A 19525-nucleotide genomic window follows, 5' to 3' on the forward strand; every position below is an offset into this window, starting at 1 on the left:
CCGATTCCCTCTCTTCCTTTAAGAGGCATCATGTTCTTGGTGAAGTCTTTCCTGTCCCCACTACCTCTACCACTTGGTCATGCCTTCTTTCTCAAACTACCCTGTATTGAACAGAACATCTCAAAAATTTTTTTACCAAAAAGTACTGAAAGCTTAATTTTTCTTACCCTTATGTAGTTTTGTGAAGTTCTTCCTTTTTTTGGGTAGGAGCCAATTGGGGTTAAGTGAGTTGCCCAGGGTCACACAACTAGTAAGTGTCTGAGGCTGCATTTGAACTCAGGTTCTTCTGACTGTAGGACCAGCGGTCTATCCATTGTACTACCTAGCTCACCATGAGTTTCAAATAATAAAATTAATTGATTTATCATTTAAATTTTAACCTGATAGGGTACCCTGTCAGTTATTATATGTGTGACAGTTTCTGAATGATATATTTTAAAATTTTTAATGTTTTGTCTAATTACATGTAAAAACTATTTTGATGTCCATCAAAACTTTTTTAAAATTCCAAATTCTTGCCCTTCCTCCTCTTTCCTCTCATTGAGAAGGCAAGCAATTTGATATAAATTATACAACAGCAGTCATGCAAAATATATTTCCATATTAGCCATGTTGCAAAAGAAAATTCTGAGAAAAATAAAGTTAAAAAAAAAAGCATGTTTCAATCTACATTCAGACTCTATCACTTCTTTCTCTGGAAGTGGACAGCATTTTTTATCATAAGTCCTTTGGAATTGTCTCGGATCACTGTATTGCTGAGAATAGCTAAGTCATGATCATCATACAATATTGCTATTATTATATACAATGTTCTTCTGGTTTTGCTCACTTCACTTTGTGTCAGTTCATGCAAATCTTTCCAAGTTTTTTTGAAACCATCCTGCTTGTCATTTCTTGTAGCACAATAGTATTCCATCACAATCATATACCACAACTTGTTCAGGAATTTCCCAATTGATGGTTATCTATCTCCTCAATTTCCAATTCTTTGCCATCAAAAAGGTGCTGTAAAGATGTTTGTAGAGATAGGTCCTTTTCCCTTTTTTTAATCTCTTTAGGATACAGATTTGGTATTGTTGGGTCAAAATATTGGCACAGTTTTATAAACCTTCACATGTAAGTACTGTATATTTTCTCAGAGCGGGAAGACTTTGCTTTGCCACTTTGGTCACCTTATCTATTTCCATTAGATTTCTTTTTTTCAGTGGGGACATTTCCAAACTGTCATATATGAATCAAAACCTCAATTTCTCTGTATAATTTCAAAGCTAGGATTACAAATATAATCCTTTCAGTCACAGAGCAACAAATAAATGAAAATTTTTACAAAGTTCAAAAGTCGACTAGAGCAGTGTATATAGCACAAGACAGTGGCTGTGTTGAATTTTAGTAGCAATATTTTAAAATGTTGAAAAATTCACCTTTAAAATGTTGCTTTCTTGTAATTTTATGGCCTTTATACTTCTGAAGTTCTTAAAACTTAATGCTGCACTAAGAATTTTGGGACACCCTGGTTATTTTTATTTACTCACTTTATGCTTGTGCTATACATCTATACTTATAGATATACTTGCTGTTTCCCCCATTAGAATGTAAGTTCCTTGTGAATAGGGATTGCTTCATTCTTTGCGTTTGTATCTTTAGTCCTCAGCATACTGTTCAGCAGATAGCTGGTGCTTATAAAATATTTTTCATTTGATTGATTCTAACCACTAAAGGTTAATCTTTAGCTTCTTGTTTTCTTTCTTTCTTTCTTCCTCCCCAGTGTCTTGCTAATGTTCCTTTGCCCTTTCCCTCTAACAAAAGGAATTGTATTCTACAAAGGAATAGCCCAACTCCTACTCCTGTCATCTCCTCTCACGGAGGTCCATTAGGTATCTCCATACCACATATGAGGCAAGGTCCCTCTGGTTCTGGCAAACTGTTTAACTTGCTCTTTCTCCCCTCAGAAAGGTCCAGGCACAACCTCCCCTCTGGGAATCCTTGACTCAGGCTCCAGTTATGACCCCTATAATGGGGACGACTCAGTCCCACCAACCTCAGCTCATTCTGGGGAGAGAAACGTTGTCTGTATCTCCCATTTAGGCCACATTTAACTCAACAGGCCCACTAACTCTGTTGCCTTCATTAAATATATGAGCTCAATATACCCCCAAAGGATCAAGCATGTTGAGGATTTAAGGCCTCTCATTGACTCTTAGTGGGTGACTTCACTGGTGCTACTTTTAACAAAAGTTTATTGAAGTTTCTTTCAAACTTACTCTACCCTATCTCTTACATTTATTTTTTTAGGTTAGGCAATTGGGGTTAAGTGACTTGAGTGTGATGTATCTGAGGCTGGATTTGAACTCAGGTCCTCCTGACTCTCGGGCCAGTGCACCACTGCACCACCTAGCTGCCCCTCTACTTTATCTCTTGTTAGAACTCTTCCTCGTAATCAAAACAAACAAACAAACAAATACCTAAGGAAAACAAACCAACCCGTTAACTTTGCTGGACAGGATACGGAGTATTCTGTACCTGCGTTCACTATCTCCCACTCTCCAGATGAAGGAAGAATATTTCACGTGACGTCACCTGAACGCTGAAGTCTTTTAGTGTTGTTTCCGTTTACATCACCGTGGTCAGCATGTATGTTGTTCTCTTGGTTCTGCTTTCTTCCCTATGCATCAGTTCATACAAGTCTCCCCAAATTTCTTTGAGTCCTCATGGTTGATTGTTATTTCTTATGGCAAAGGAGTATTCCATTACATACATATATCATAACTGACACATACCATACTAATAGACACCGACTTCGTTTCTGTTTTTTGTTTTGTTTCATTTTGTCCTTGACTATCAAAAAAGTGTTCTGAATTTTGTTGTATATGGCAAATCTTTCTTTCTATCTTCAACCCCCTTAGGACATATGCACAGTAGTATATTTCTGTGCCAGAGAAAATGAATTTTTATTCAATTCGCTTGCAGAGTTCCAAATTGTTTTCCAAGACATTTGGACCAATTCTATCTGTTGGTCCACAACACTGTTGCCTTTTCATAGGCTTGATTGTCCTATCCTATGTCCCTGTATCTGGCGAGAAACTGGTGAGGCAAAAAACCTAAAGACATTACACCAAGAAAACAGGCCATAGTCTGCCTTATGCATTTCTAGCTGTGATACTTGACTGAGCCAGCCTCATGGAGTCTGGCCTAGGCTACTGGCTCAAGAATGCCAAAGCCAGTTCTTGCTTCTCACACACTCACATACACACACACACACACACACACACACACACACACACAGAGAGGCTACTGGTGGTGGGAAGGAGAGCATGGTTCTTGCAGAATCACTGAAATAGGAAAGCAGGCAACATGAACTCCACCAAGTAATTTTGCTGCTAAACAAGCTTAAAACTAAGTTTTTGGGGTTACTGTCATTGCTCCTTTAAGCTCTCTATCATACCTCATCTAAAGTGGTGGTTCTTGCTCTTGTTTTCTGTCATGGACCTCTGGCAATCTGATAAAACTATGGACTCCTCAGAATAATATTTTTTAAATGCATAAAATAAAATACATATAATTACAAAGGAAATAGATTACATTGATTTTGAATTCAAAAGACACTTTAAAAATTCAAATTATCAAAGGACACTTAAAAAAAAAAGACAAATTCACAGATTCCAGGTTAAGAATCATTGATTACAATTGACTGGGGAAGAAGGAACTACTTTCAAAGTAGTTCCTTTAGTTATCGTTAGGGTCTTTGTTCCCCCTCACTTTACCCTGGGCTAATTTTCTTCCTTTACAAAGACTTCAGGGGCTAGTTTCTCCCAGCAGTGTCTCCAATATCAGTGAATGAAGTCCTCCTGACATTTCTCCAAAAGGCCCAGGGCCTATTTGGTAGGTAGCTATGAGAAGCTGCATGTCCTTGCAAGACTTGGATACACAGCTCTACCCTCCTCTGCCAGCAACCTTACTCTAGGGCTTTACAACTTAATGCAATGCCTCTTTTTATGATAAACTGCCTACACTATACCTGCCACTGCTGATGAGCTCTGTGGAGCTCTTATTTGATATGTTCTCTTGCAGGATGATTCTGTAACACTGCTCTGTGACCACAAATGTCTGCTCTTAATTTTTCATTATAGACAAAACTCTGAGAAACAGATTATTGTGGGCAGCACCAGAAAGCTGGGTACCACTATACATGCTACAGGATAAACAGTATGAGATTTGGAGTCAGAGGGCCTGGGTTCAAATCCTGGCTCTACGAATACTAAGTTTACTACCTTGGGCAAGTCACTTAACCTCTAGGTTTCAGCTCCTTTCACCTGTAAAATGAGGGAACTGGACTAGGTGGTGGTGGTAGTCATAGCAGTAGTAGTGGTAGTAGTAGTAGTAGTAGTAGTAGTAGTAGTAGTAGTAGTAGTAGTAGTAATAGTAGTAGTGGTGGTGGTGGTGGTGGTAGTAGTAGTAGTAGTACTAGTAGTAGTAGCAGTAATGATAACAACTAGCATTCCTGTAGAACTTTTAAGGTTTTTAAAACATTTAGATATGTTATCTTATTCCATCCTTATAATGATCCTCAGAGGAAGATGCTATAATTATCCTCATTTTTCAGTTCATGTTCAACTCTTTATAACTCCATTTAGGATTTTCTTGGCAAAGGTACTAGAGTGATTGGCCATATCCTTTTCCATCTCATTTTACAGGTGAAGAAACAGGCAAACAGGGTTACCTGACATGCTCAGGGTCACACAGCTAGTAAGTATCTGAGGCCAGATTTGAACTTAGGAAGACGAATATTCCTGACTCCAAACCTGGCACTTTACCCAATGCACCACCTAGCTGCCAATCTTCATTTTACAGATGAGGAAACGGAAACTGGAAGGTTACATAGCTTTCCCAGGGTCACATGGCTGGGAAGCATCTGAGGCAAGATTTGAACTCTGGTCTTCCTAACTCCTAGTACAACACTATCCACTCTTGTCTCTATGATATGTAAGGTCTCTTCTGGCTTGAAGTCTGTGCTCCTATGATGCTATGATCTTAAGAAGAGTTCTTCATGAGAATCTCATTATTGGTCATGTGTTCACTAGACACAACTGAAATTAATACATCCAGCTTTGCATCTTCTGGGCCATTCTATTTCCAAGCTGTTATTCTGTTTTAAGTTGGTGATTCCTCCTCAATCTCCAAGTATCTGTATGCAATGTGCCTAGAGTATGGTGTTCAGTGTTCTACACTGTTTTATCAAGGCTCATTCCTAAGTTTAGACACTCTCTACCACTATTACAATGCTTAGCTTAGATAGCCTTTGCAAAATAAATAAACAAATAAATCTAATCAACAAATTTCCTTCTACTTTCTTACTTTAACAGGGACCTGGATCTCCATGAAGTGTACCACATCTCTTGCAATTTTATCTACTGAAGCTACCCCTTCTTCTTCTCCCCTTGATTTGAAGTCGGCATACTTCTTGATTCCACTGCTATTTAAAGATTATTTCCCTGCCTCCATCCTCCAAAGAACTTTCCTCTCTGGAAGTCTGTGCAATCCATCTCACCTTCATTGATGTTATCATGTATTCACCTATATGTACATCATGTTCCAAGCTTCTTAAGGTCTTTCATATTCTGTTTCCTGGTCTTTCTCTCTGTCTCATCTTCTGCAATCATCCTAAGCATCTTTAATCCAATACTTTGGCTAAACAACTCCTTAGTCTTCTCAACTTCTAACAACTTCTTTATGTCATTTTAGTTACATACCAGAATGGTCACATCTTGGAATTATATCGCTGAGTTTTGATATCAGTCATTTCCATACTTAGCACCATTGCCTGCCACACCACTGAGCCCTCTCTTACAACAATAACAACAAAATATAATGAAGAATAACCAACCAAGAGGATTGCAACTAAAATTCTATACAGCATTATACTTTTTGAAGTCCCCTCTAGCAAGAGGAAGAAGAATGTTCTTCTGGGACCAAGATTAGTTATTACATCAGTCAGAGATTGGCTTCCTTTTAGACTTCTTCTCATTTATATTATTGTAATCATTGTGTATACTATTCTCTGCCTCAACATGCTTTTTAACAACTATGTACCTCCCTAGCTGTTTCCTGGATAGTAAGGATCATTTAAAAATAAATTGATTGCTTACTTTACTCTGCATTGCTTCATACAAGTATTATCATGTTTCTCTGAATTCTTACTTGTCACTTCTTACCGTATAATAAAATTCCATTCATATTCCAGGTTTTTTTTTTACCTATTTACCAATTGATTAGCTCTCTTTGTTTCTAGCCCTTTGCTACCACAAAAAGTATAACCACAAATATTTTGTTATATTTGGATTCTTTCTGTCTTTGATTACTATAGGGTATAAATCCAGTAGTGAGATCTCTGAGCCAAAGTACAATTAGCTGTGTAACTTTTTCATATAATAATTTGCAAATTGTATTCAGGAATGGTTGGCACAATTCACAGCATCTCCAACATTGACTGTTTTTATGTTTTGTCATATTTGCCAACTTTCTGGGTATGCAATATTTCTCTATTCAGTGTTTGTAGAACTACCACTGAGATTTTTGCCAACTTTCTGGGTATGCAATATTTCTCTATTCAGTGTTTGTAGAACTACCACTGAGATAGTACCAAGACAACTGAACAATAGTACTGAAAATTCATATGATGCTGTTCTTCTAAGAAGGTCACAGCAAATTCAATGGATATTCTCATAGAAATTTCAGTATATACTCTTATTTGGATTCTTAGCATCTCTGTGAGGTAAGTAATAGGTGTAATTATGTCCACTTTTATATAGACTTTTATATAACTTGTCCAAGGTCACACTGGGGTAAAAAAGGAACTATCTTTCCTGCCTCTCTCATACCCACTTCTTTCTCCATAACCTGCTTCAACTTGTTCTTTATCAACTACAGACCTTCCTGACTAGTTTTTAGACAATAAGGATTATTTTAAAATAAGGCTACAATAAAACACGTTGAAAATTTGTTAAGGATTGATTACATCACATCTGTGAGCTGACTTCTGCACTGAAAAGGGCCCAACAGTCTACTTTATTCAATTAGCGCTTGGCCCATTTTCTAATTACCAAAATCGTTTGGGCTTGTTTCTTCCAACTGTAAACTTGCTGGGATGCGGATCAGCTTCAGCTGTTGGATTTACATGAAAGATTATTTGCCATGCCTGTGTCCATTTCAAGGCCCCAGACCTATTCACTCTTCTTGCTGTTGGCTAAAAGAAATGTCATATGTTTCTGTGGATTCCCAGGCTGCTGGTCTAGGCAACAGCTGACAAGCAGGCTCCAAAATGGATTGATGAGACTAATCTTGTTAGTTGACATGCTGTGCTCTCCAATTCAGCAGACTAAACTGACCTTTCTACCATTTCTAAATTCTAAGTAGCATTTCATTTAAAAGGCTGGGATTACAAGAGACACATGCCAATTCATAACATATACTGGTCCCTGTGTCACTTAGAGATTGGAACAAAGATTGGGAAGCTACTATTCTAATCTAACCTAACCCAGGCTCTGTTCTATGCTTTTCTAATGTTGGTCAGATGCCTTCTCTGTTTTGGACCTTTGGAGAAATTTGATCTGAAGAAGACCTGGGGAGGAGGGATATAATAGCTGTCTTCTTCAAATATTTAATAAGATAATACATGGAATACTTATTCTATTTTGTTCCAGACAACAGAGTAGGAGCAATGGGTGGGGGTTATAAAGCAGCAAACTGATGCTTGATGTCAGGAAAAATTGATAAATAAAATTTTCCTAACAATTAGAGCTGTTAAAAATGTAACGGGCTGCCTTTGAAGGTGGTGGATTCTTAGTCCTTGGAAGTCTCTGAGCAGATGTTAAACAACCACTTGTTAGTATGTTATACTGGTGATTCCTGAGCATGGGTTTGACTAGGTATGGTATGACTCTTAAAAATTCTGTAATTTGGAGTTTGATTCTAAGAAGAATTGGCCAAAGACAAGACAAATACCCTCAGACTTAGCTACCTGTTGCTTGTCTGAATCTTCCAATTGAGAATGCCTCCTTTTCTAAGAGAGCATACCTTCATCAAAGATATGACTCTGATACAAGGTGTATAATCTCTTTGAAGGCAGGTGCAGACCTTCCAAGGCTGCACAGGTAGCATGGGAATGTTTAGTAAATATCTAACATCAGAGTAGAGGCAATGAAGAAAAGAAGAGTAGAATTTCTAATTAGTAGCTAAAGGGTAGAAGCAGTATAAAGATGGTAGTATGTCTGGGTTAAATCTTGAAGTGCACCAATGTAGAATATAACCATGGATGTGAGGGAACATTGGGAATACCAGCATTCAAAGGCCTCAAAGACATCTAAAGAACAAGTATGTGTTTTGTGATTAGCTCACCTCTGAATGGGGTGGTATCTGGTGGATGCATAGGTTAATGGTCAGACTACCACTAATTAGCTAAGAAAATCAAATAGGTGGCCCAATGATCTATCCTTAGCCATCTTCTCCTTTCTTTCTACACTATCAAACTTCAGTGTATTCTTCGTCTGATAACAGCTACACTTACAGTAAATAGATGGCTGATGAAGGATATCTAATCCTAAAAATGCCTGTTTTGAGCTTCAGACCCACATTTCCAACTGGACATAATTGAGAGCAATGTGGCATAGAGAGACAGTCAAGAAGAGCTGGTTTCAAAATCTATGCTTGACACTTAATAGCTGTGTGTTCATGGGCAAATCATGTAACTTCTCTGAGATTTTGTTCATGTGTAAAATGGGGATGATAATAAATGAAAAGAGAAAATGTACATGAAGTACGTTATAACCTTTAGAATACTATGTAAGCAAGTTATTATTACTGCAAGTTGTAGTCACTTCAATCTAGCACTTCAAATTTAACATATCCCAACCTGAACTCATTATCATCATCCCTGAACCTACTCTTCATTTTGACTTTACTTCCTGGTCTCCTATTATCTTGTCCTTTAGGTCATTTTGACTTTTTTCTCTCACTCAACTTTCACAGACAATCAGTTATGAGGTTTTGTTGTTGATTCCACTGCCACAATTATCTATCACCCTCATCTCCTTCCTCCTTAATTTGCAACATCTTATTTCAGATTCTCAAATGTAATAACCTGTATAGAATAGCCTTCTCTATAAGTCTTCCTGCCCCTAATTCTTTCTCCATCCATTTGTCACCCATCCTTCAAATGTGTGTCAGAATAATGTTTCTCATGCAAAATATGTTCATGTCATGCTATTCTTCTGCTCAGAAATCACAGGTGGCAGGGGCAGCTAGGTGGCGCAGTGGATAGAGCACCAGCTCTGAAGTCAGGAGGAACTGAGTTCAAATCCAGCCTCAGACCAAACACTTGACATTTCTACCTGTGTGACCCTGGGCAAGTCACTTAACCTGAACTGCCTTTAAAAACACCCCCCCCCCAAAGAAATCATAGGTGGCCACTAAAGGCATTCCTAGTAAAGTTCAAACCCCATCGCCTGGCAATCGAGGCCCTCCAGAATCTTGTAACATCTTGTTATTTCAACCTTATTTCATATTCTTCTTCCCTCTTCAAAGCTCAAATAAAATGAGGCTATTTTCTGCCCATCAAACATGTACACACTTCTGCTCATATGTGTTTGTTATGCCTGGAATACATTCCCTCCCCCTTTTCACCTGCTGAATTTCTGCTTATCATTAAAAGCCTAACACATTATACCTTCCAGGAACCCTCTTCTAGTTTTCCAGTTGAGATTGTCTATTCACAGAATAACAGAATTTAGAACTGAAAAGGGACTTCAGTTAACACAGTCCAACCCATACCTGAAAACAATCCTCATTATAATACGCTCCCAAAGTGATCATCCAGACTTTACTTGAAAACTTTCAAAAAGGGGAAACACAATGTAGCCTAGGAGAAGTGATTCTACCTTTAGATACTTCTAATACTGAGCGACAATAATTGATAAGGCATCTATTAAAGGTTACTATGTTCCAGGCACATATTAAGCAATGGGGATAATAAATATAAGCAAGCAAGACGGCCCCTGACCTCAAGGAGTTTATATCCTAAGAAGGTAAGGGGTTGGGAAAAGTGAAGACAGTATGTTCATAACAGCATGGTGTGGAAATGTCCGGGAAGTGACATGGAGGCCTTCTTCTGGACAAGATAAGGTGAAAGCTCACTTATCAGAGACTGGCATCCTAGAGATAGGGTCTAATCAAGTCAATATTTCCCTTGCCCTGTGCCCCCTTCTCTTTTCTCTCTACATTCTCTTGAATGTGGACTTCTTGTTCCCACTCATGAATGAACACTTGATGGTCTTCTTTGGATTTAATTACTATTTCTACACTCACGTTCCCCAGGTATACACAGCCATCCCCAGTCTCTCTTCAGACCATAAATCCAACATCTCCAACTGCCTACTAGACATTTCCAATTGGACATCCTGTAGATATTTCAAGCTCATCATTTCCAAAACAGAACTCATGATCTTTCTCTCCAAACTTACGCCTTTTCCATATTTCCTTTTTCTTTCAAAGGCTCCACCATCCAGTCAAACTTATTCTCATAATACTCATTCTCATACCACATATCTAGTAAGTTGCCAACTCTTGTTTTTTTCTAACTCTACAACATTTCTCATATCAGGATTTCATCTCCTCTGGCTGAGATTAATGTAACTGTTTCCTTGTGGGCTTACTTGCCTCAGGTCTCTCCCTACTCCAATATGTACTCCACGTAACTGCCAGTGTGATAGCACCAAAAGACATGTCACTCTTGTATTCAATAAACTTTGGTGGCTTACCTCTAGGATCAAATACAAACTCCTCCATTTGGCATTTAAAGTCATTTACAACCTGATCCCAACTACCTTTGGGACCAAAGACCTTTGGGACAACCAGAATTAACTTCTTAAAAAAAATTAACAAAATCTACAGAATTAACTTATTAAACTTCACTCCTCTTCAGGTATCCTATGGTCCAGTCAAACTGGTCTTCTTACTGTTACTTATAAAGAGAACTCCATTTCCCATCACCACACCTTTGCATTGGCTTTCTGTCATTCCTGGAATATATATACTCTTTATACCACAATGTTTTAGAATAGCTAGTTTTCTTAAAGACTCAGTTCAATCATTACTTTCTATATAAGGCCTTTTCTGATCTCCCTAGTTCCATGTTCTCTCCCCTCACCCATTACCTTGTACACACTTATATATTTATGTGCTGTCCCCTTGCATTGAATATAAGAGCAGGAAATGTCTTATACTGTTCTGTATTTCCTCACTGTCTAGTATGAGGCCTGGTACATATGTAGTACACACTCCAAAAATGCTTGTTAATTGATTGTCTATGGCTCAAGGCACCCTCCCACTAAATGATTTTTTTTTCTGTCTAACAGTTGTTGGGTGTCTAATCCCTCTCTTCCCAATGTTTAAGTTGTGTCTTATGTGTTCCCTAAAAGAACAAAAAATTCTCTTGCATGTTTCCATCTATCTATCTGTACTAGGAGGACAGGTGAGTCATTCTATGGAGAAACTTCAACAATAGAACTAACTGGAACAGTTAACCTATGATGAGGCAATTCAGGAAAAAGAATCCAAAAGACAACAATGTTAACAATTACAGCATCTAAATAATTAAATAATTACAGATTGAGAGTAAGAAGGGATCTTCAAGGTTACTGTCCAACAACTTTATTTTACAGTTGAGGAAACTGAGGCCCAGAGAGGTTAAGTGATTTGTTCATGGTCACACTGATAGCAAATAGCAGAGTCAGGATGTGTATCTAGGTAGCTCGACTCTAAATCTAGTACTCTTTCCACTGTAATCAGTCATCTGGTTACTTAATCCTAGATCAGTGGTATCAAACTCAAATAGAAACAGGGCCTACCAAGCCACATATAAGGATCCCTGCGGGCTGCATATTGACCAATTTAAAATACAGCATTATCTGTATTTTATTGAATTTTTATTTATTTTGTTAAATATTTCCCAATTACATTTTAACCTGAGTCAGGTAGCACCTGAGTGGTGTGGGCCACATGCCACCCCCAGGCAGTGTGCCTGACATCTCTGTCCTAGATCAAGAGTGAAAGAGGATATCTGAGTACTAAGAAAATATTTTGTTAGTAGACTGTAAGATCCACGAAAGCAACGATTATGCTTCATACTTAATTCTATCCCACATAATACCTTCTTTTCCTATTATCGTGAATCAGTAGAACTATTTTTATTTAATTTGATATAGCTGATTTTAAAACAAGTGTGCAGCAAAAAGGAACAGCTAGGTGGCACAGTAGATAGAGCGCTAGGTCTGGAGTCTAGAAGACCTGAGCTCCAACTTGAGCTTAGACACTTCCTAGCTGTATGACCCTGGGCAAGTCACTTAACCCTGTTTGCCTCAATTTCCTCATCTGTAATATGACCTAGAGAAGGAAATGGCAAACCGCTCCAGCATCTTTGCCAAGAAAACCTCAAATAAGGTCACAAAGAGTTGGAAACAACTAATTGATTAAATAACAACAGCAAGCATAGCAAAAAAGGGGTTACTAGTGAAATACATCATACTTATTGATTTGGGGGATGGAAATCTACTGATCATATGACAGTTTTCCAGAAATACTACATTTTAAAATCAATACAATCATACAATGAATCTAGAGCTCCTTAGTGATTTTAATTAGTGCAATTACAGACAACCTAGCTCGTAGTTGCTCATCTAGCCAACATTTATCATCTCTTTACAGGATCACCTAGTGAATACATAATGCCAGGAGTGGGGAACCTGCGACCTTGAGGGCCATGTACAGCCTCAAGGTTGCAGGATCCCCACCCTTGTAATCTAGGCAATTATGGTTTAACTATTTTTAAAAGTATTATTAACATAACCAAGCATTAACTATACCTATTCATATTACCGATATTGGCAAGCTGTAGCTGAAAGAATGCTAGATTATAATGCCATGTTGATGGAAGTAACCACGTACAAACTTCTGAACTCATAGTGTTAGAGATAAATGTGACAGACCTTACTGATTATTTAATCTAGGGGTTCTTTTGAACCATGTTTTTTATAACATGGTCCCTTTTCGCAATCTGGGGAAAGACCCCTTGCCAGAATGATGTTTTTAAATGCAGGAAACAAAATACATAGAATTACAAAGGAAACAAATTACATCAAAATATTATTACCAAGATATTTTTAAAACCAAGTTCACCAACCCCAACATAAGAACTACTGATCTAATTCAAACCTCTCATTTTACAGAATGGGTGACGTCTCCCCAAAAGTTACATAGTTGATAAGCCTATTAAACTCAGGCTAATACTCTGATGACAGTCCAATTAGGACCTATCCTCAAAACCTTTCTAGTTTGTTTGGGTTTGTTCATTCTTGGTTGGTATGACCTTGAATGGGGCAGTTGGGTGGTACACTGGATAGAGTTCCAGGCCTGGAGTCAGGAAGATTCATCTTCCTGAGTTCAAATCTTACTAGCTATGTGATGCTGGGCATGTCACTTACCCCTGTGTACCTTAGTTTCCTCATCTGTAAAATGAGTTGGAGAAGGAAATGGCAAACCACTACAGTGGTACCTGATACCACAATGAGGCACCAATTCGATTTTAGTGTGGTCCCAAAGTTGATTTGTGGCTCATAGGATCACAGATCTGGATCTCGCCTTCCTCATTTTGCAGATGAGGAAACTGAGGCCAAGGTTTAGTGACTTAGCCAAAGTTACACAGGTAATAAAGGATTTAAAACTAAGTTCTTTGACTTAAATGTGCTCTTTTCACTATGCCATACTGTATCCCTTTTCCAAAGGTATAATAATGATTCTATAAATGGAGCCAGTCTAGACAAGAGGAAGAAGTTCCTGACTATGAAAAACCTGAATAGATAGATGTGGGCATTTCCTTTCCTGAAGACTGCTTAATCAACCGGTCAATCAATAAACATTTTAAGAAGGGCCTACTATGTGTCAGACCTAGTGCAAAGTACAGACAGTAGTGGACTAGATTCCTGATCCACAAAAGTGGAATAGTCTCTGCTATCAGGGAGTTTATATTCAAATAGAGAGATACAATAATGGAAGTGTAAGTGGGGAAAAAAAGCATTTATTAAGTAAATGCTTCGTATGGGCCAGACACCATGCTAAGCACTTTATAATCTTTATTCCATCTGATCCTCACAATAACCCTGCAAAGTAGGTACTATTATTATTCCCATTTTGCAATTAAGGAAACTAAGGCAAAAAGAGGTTAAGCAATTTGCCCGGTGTCACAAAGCCAGTACCTGTCTGAAGCTGGATTTGAACTCATGTTTCCCTGACTCTAGATGCAGTGCTCCATCCACTGTACCAACCAGCTGAAGGAATGATGACCAAGTAGAGAGTTTGGATCAGGGCATTCACAGTGCAGAACCACAGGTCAGTTGATTTTCAAGCCCCTTCTCGTAGCGCTGGGATCTCTACTACTTATTGAGAATAGAAGCAATCTCTAAATAGAAGAAATGGTTAAGATTTAAAACTGCAGTTCTTGAACCTCCTTGCCTTTTTCTAGCTCTATGAGTGAATGAAAATAATCAGTATTTGCTCCACTTACCAAGGGCTCTAGTTCCTTGCGGTCTATGAGGTTCATCTCTGTGACAAAGTAATAGAAGTGTTTGTAGCAGGTGTTGACGTGGGCTTCTGCACCCATTACGATCACACGATCAAAGTGATGGATGTAGACATGCACAAATACCCGGAAAAGACGACACAGAATCTTCTTGCAGATCTGAAGAAAGTTCCTTGGGAAAGGAACACCTAAAAATTAAAAAAGATGGATTCATGATGTGCAAGTCTCAGTGGTCAGTCAGAAGAATCTGACGGACATATTCACTACCAAAAGGGAGCCATCCTGAACATAAAGAGTTTTTAAATATTATTTTAAAATTTTTATCAGTATATATTTTAAAATATCACCTTTTTCTGATACCTCCTACTAAGTAAGTTACACCTCACAACAACAACCAAAAACAAAAGAGAAGAAAAAAGATGCGATTTAGGAACATCAAAATTTCAAATTAAACCATAAAAATGTAATTCTATTTGACATGGCTCTAGCAAGGAGTGCTCAAAATGCTATTTTAAACCTCATATTTATTTATTCATCTCAGATGATAAGCAAAACATGTTTTGCCTCTCATTTTATCATGCTCATCTTCATATTCATCCTCATAGAGAGGTAAGGGGGCTAGAGCTCTAATCTAAGTCACAAAAAGTTGAGTGATTGGTCTGGAATCATACAGAAGTTTTGCTTAATTATCTTAATTCAAACTTGGCCACCTCAAAACACAGAATCAGGGACTCAAGGCCATACTTTTCTTTTTCTACATTCATAGAACTACCAGGATATTGACTATAAGGTCTTATTGTTTGCAACAGAAGGAATATGATATCAAGGAGCAGAAGCATAGCTAACCGTTCTATAGAAACAATTGCTCAAGGAGTATCTTGAGTCTCTAAAGAAGCCCAGACAGTTGCTGTCATTGCCTTAAGAGGAATACTGGAGCAACAGTTGAACGAGAGAAAGGCACTGTAACTGGAAAAGCAGGGCTGCCTGCAAGAGACAGAACAAGTGTGGCATTCTATAATGGTAAAGTCTCCCCTGAGTTCCATGCACAATTACCTGCAACTGTTTCTAAACTAAGTACAGATAGATAGATACACAGACAGAACGAGAACACTGAAACACTATGGTAAGATTTCTGCCACTTCAACTGGAAACAAATGCTCTGATAAGAGGAGGTAACAAAATGAGGAGAAAACGAAGAGCTGTCGAAATCATGTCTTACAGCTGTCATCCATGCATGACCAACTAGAACCACGGCTATCAGTCAGAGAAAGTCATCTCCACCTTCAAGTGCTTTGCTGCAGCACCAGATACAAGAAGATGTCATCAATTTTTTAAAAATATTTTTTATTTTTAATTTCTGAAGTAAAATTAGCATTTCCCTAACAGTAAAATTTTTTAAAAAGATGATTGCACGTGAAACTACAAGTCTACCATGTATAATTTGCTATTCCTTTTAAAAATGATAAATCATCATCTAATTTTTTACCTTTTTTCCTTCCCTCTCCCCCCCACCCTAGAGATGGCTACCATTAGACACAAATATGTGTGCATATACATACATATATGTGTTTGTATATAAAATCATACTATACATACTTTTCTATTTGTTAATTCTTTTTCTGGATGTAGATAGCATCTTCCTTCATTGGTCCTTCGTAGTCAATTTGAGTATTTATAAAAGTTAGAATGACTTAGTTGTTCAAAGTTGTTCTTAAGAAAGTATTGCCATTACTGTATACAACATTCTCTTGGTTCTGCTCATTCTGCTCTTCATTACTTTGTGCAAGTTTTTCCATGTTTTTCTAAAACCATTGAGCTCATCATATCTTATAGCATTAATTCCATCACAACCATATATCACAACTTGTTCAGCCATTCCCAAACTGATGGACATCCCTGCAATTTCCAATTTTTGCCACCACAAAGAGAACTAGTATAAATAGTTTACAAAACATAGGTTCTTTGCTGGATCAAAGGTGTATGCAGTTTAGTAACTCTTTGGACATAATTCCAGATAGTTCTCCAAAATGGTTGGATCAGTTCACAAGTCCACTAACAATGAATTAGTGTACCAATTTTTCCACATCCCCTCCAACATTTATCCTCCTTCAATTGTTTTAGCCAATCTGACATGTAAAATGACATGTCAAAGTTCTTTTAATTTTCATTTCTATAATCAATAATGATTTTTTCATATAACTATGGCACCACTTTTGAGATTAAGCAAGTCACCTTAGGCACACTTCCTACTGAAGAGTTTACAAACAACCTATTATCTGGATTTTCATTTATTCTCCTTTGCCTTCCTTTGGTAAAGGGTGTTAACTACCATTGAAACTGCCAAAAAGCAGGCAGCAACAAAGGGGATAGTTATGAATATTCTACAGTGCATACACATACTAAATGCATTCACAAACACACACGTATTCTACAATGAATATTCTACAAATAAGACAGTCCCTGTAAAATCAAGAATGGGGCACTAAGAATGTTAGTAGTGCTTAGCTCATTGTAGGAACCCACTAAATATTAGTTGAGTGATTAGTTATATAAGCAGGATGTTATAAAGACATGGGCTCAAATTCTACCTTTGACACTGCATAATCACAAACAAGTTAAACTCTGAGCCTCAAAAATGTAAAACAAGACAAATTATAGCTATAGCACCTACTTCACTAGGTTGGTTGTTTTTGAGATTTAATGATAATGAAATTTGCAAATTCTAAAACATGAAATAAATGTTAGTTTTATTGTTACTCATCTTATTCTCATCTCTTAATTTTTCAAAAGGTTTTTTAATAATTTTTTTTCCAAGCAGAAAAAAATGTCCTCCTCTCTCTCCTCTTGCTTTTATTCTTTTACATTTAATGCCATTGTGTACTGTTGGTGGATAAAATGACTGTTTTTTGTAATTGAAAGAAAGTATTGGAATATAAGTTCATCTTCTATATGTTCACTGAAAGCATCATATTCCAAGCCCTCCAATCTCTCAATGCAGAAGCTGCTAAATCTTGTGTTATCCTGATTGTGTTTCTACAATACTTGAATTATTTCTTTCTGGCTGCTTGCAATATTTTCTCCTTGACTTGGGAACTCTGAAATTTGGCTATAATATTCCTAGGAGTTTTCTTTTTGGAATCTCTTTCAGGAGGTGATTAGTGGATTCTTTCAAGTTTTATTTTACCCTCTGGTTCTAGAATATCAGGGCAGTTTTCCTTGATAATTTCTTGAAAAATGATGTTTAGGCTCTTTTTAAATATTTTTTTAAATTTTAACATATTTAGAACTTTGGGTTACAAATTTTCTCCCTAACTCCCTCTCCACCCACTTTCATTGAATAGGCAAGCATCTCGATACAGGTATATAGATATGCAGTCATGCAAAAACACTTCCATAGTATTCCTGCTGTGAAAAACTAACTATATTTCCCTTCATCCTGTCCTACCCCTCATTTATTCTATTCTCTCTTTTGACCCTGTCCCTCCTCAGGAGTGTTTGCTTTTGATTATCCCCTCCCCAGTCTGCCATCCCCTCTATCAACCCCCTGCTCTCTTGCCCCCTTCCCCCCTTATTTTCCTGTGGGGTAAGATAGATTTCCACACCCCATTGTGTATGTTATTCCCTCCTTAAGCCAAATCCTATGAGGCTAAGATTCACTCATTCCCTCTCACCATCCCCTATTTCCTCTCCACTGTAAAAGCCTTTTCTTGTCTGTTTCATGTGACATAATTTACCCCATTCTACTTCTCCATTTCTCCTTCTCCCAGTATAATCCTCTCTCACTCCTTAATTTTATTTTCCAGATATCACCCCTTCATCTTCCACTCACCCTGTACCCTCTATCGATGTACACATACATATAATTTTTTTCCCTCCCACTACCCTAATACTGACAAAGGACTCATGAATTACAAATATCATCTTTCCATGCAGGAATGTAAACAGTTCAACCTTAATAAGTCTCTTATGATTTCTCATTCCTGTTTACCTCTTCCATGTTTCACTTGAGTCTTGTATTTGAAAGTCACATTTTCTATTCAGCTCTGGTCTTTTCCTCAGAGATGCTTGAAAATCCCCTATTTCATTGAATGACCATTTTTTTACCCTGAAGGATTATACTCAGTTTTGCTGGGTAGGTGATTCTTGGTTGTAGTCCTATCTCCTTTACCCTCTGGAATATCATACTCCATGCCCTCCAGATCCTTGATGTAGAAGCTGCTAAATCTTGTGTTATCCCGACTGTGTTTCCACAATACTTGAATTGGTATTTTCTGGCTGCTTGTAAGATTTTCTCCTTGACCTGGGAACTCTGGAATTTGGCTACAATATTCCTAGGAGTTTTCCTTTGGGGATCTCTTTCAGGAGGTGATCGGTGGATTCTTTCAATTTCTATTTTGCCCTCTGGTTCTAAAATATTGGGCAATTTTCCTTGATATTTCTTCAAAGATGATGTCCAGGCTCTTTTTTTGATCATGGCTTTCAGATAGTCCAATAATTTTTAAGTTCTCTCTCCTGGATCTATTTTCCAGGTCAGTTGTTTTTCCAATGAGATATTTCACATTCTCTTCTATTTTTTCATCCTTTTGGATTAGTGTTACAGTGCCTTTATTTCTCAAATTGTCACTAGCTTCCAATTTCTTCATTCTAATTTTTAAGGAAGTATTTTCTTCAGTAAGCTTTTGGACTTCCTTTTCCATTTGGCCAGTTTTGCTTTCCTCACTGGCTTTTTGGACCTCTTTTGCATTCCGGTTAGGCTATTTTTTAAGGCGTTATTTTCTTCAGTATTTTTTTGGGTCTCCTCTAGCATCACTCTCAGTTTTTCCTCTACTTCTCTTACTTGCTTCTCAAAATCCTTTTTGAGCTCTTCCATGGCCTGGGACCACTTCATATTTTTCTTGGACG

The 19525-nt window shown here is 37.6% G+C and overlaps 1 protein-coding gene across 3 annotated transcripts in view; it reads right to left on the reverse strand.

The window, feature by feature from the left end:
- Positions 1–19525, reverse strand: part of MOB3B (MOB kinase activator 3B) — a 283599-nt gene that overhangs the window by 33363 nt on the left and 230711 nt on the right. For all 3 annotated transcript variants that reach the window (XM_078152837.1, XM_078152838.1, XM_078152839.1), the window contains exon 3: positions 14609–14811. In XM_078152837.1, coding sequence (XP_078008963.1) covers positions 14609–14811 — 203 coding nt within the window. The remainder of the gene's footprint in view (positions 1–14608; positions 14812–19525) is intronic.

The sequence above is a fragment of the Phascolarctos cinereus genome, unplaced genomic scaffold (assembly GCF_003287225.1).
Source record: "Phascolarctos cinereus isolate Bilbo 61053 unplaced genomic scaffold, phaCin_HiC Scaffold_4;HRSCAF=312, whole genome shotgun sequence".
In the NCBI taxonomy this organism is placed as follows: Eukaryota; Metazoa; Chordata; class Mammalia; order Diprotodontia; family Phascolarctidae; genus Phascolarctos; species Phascolarctos cinereus.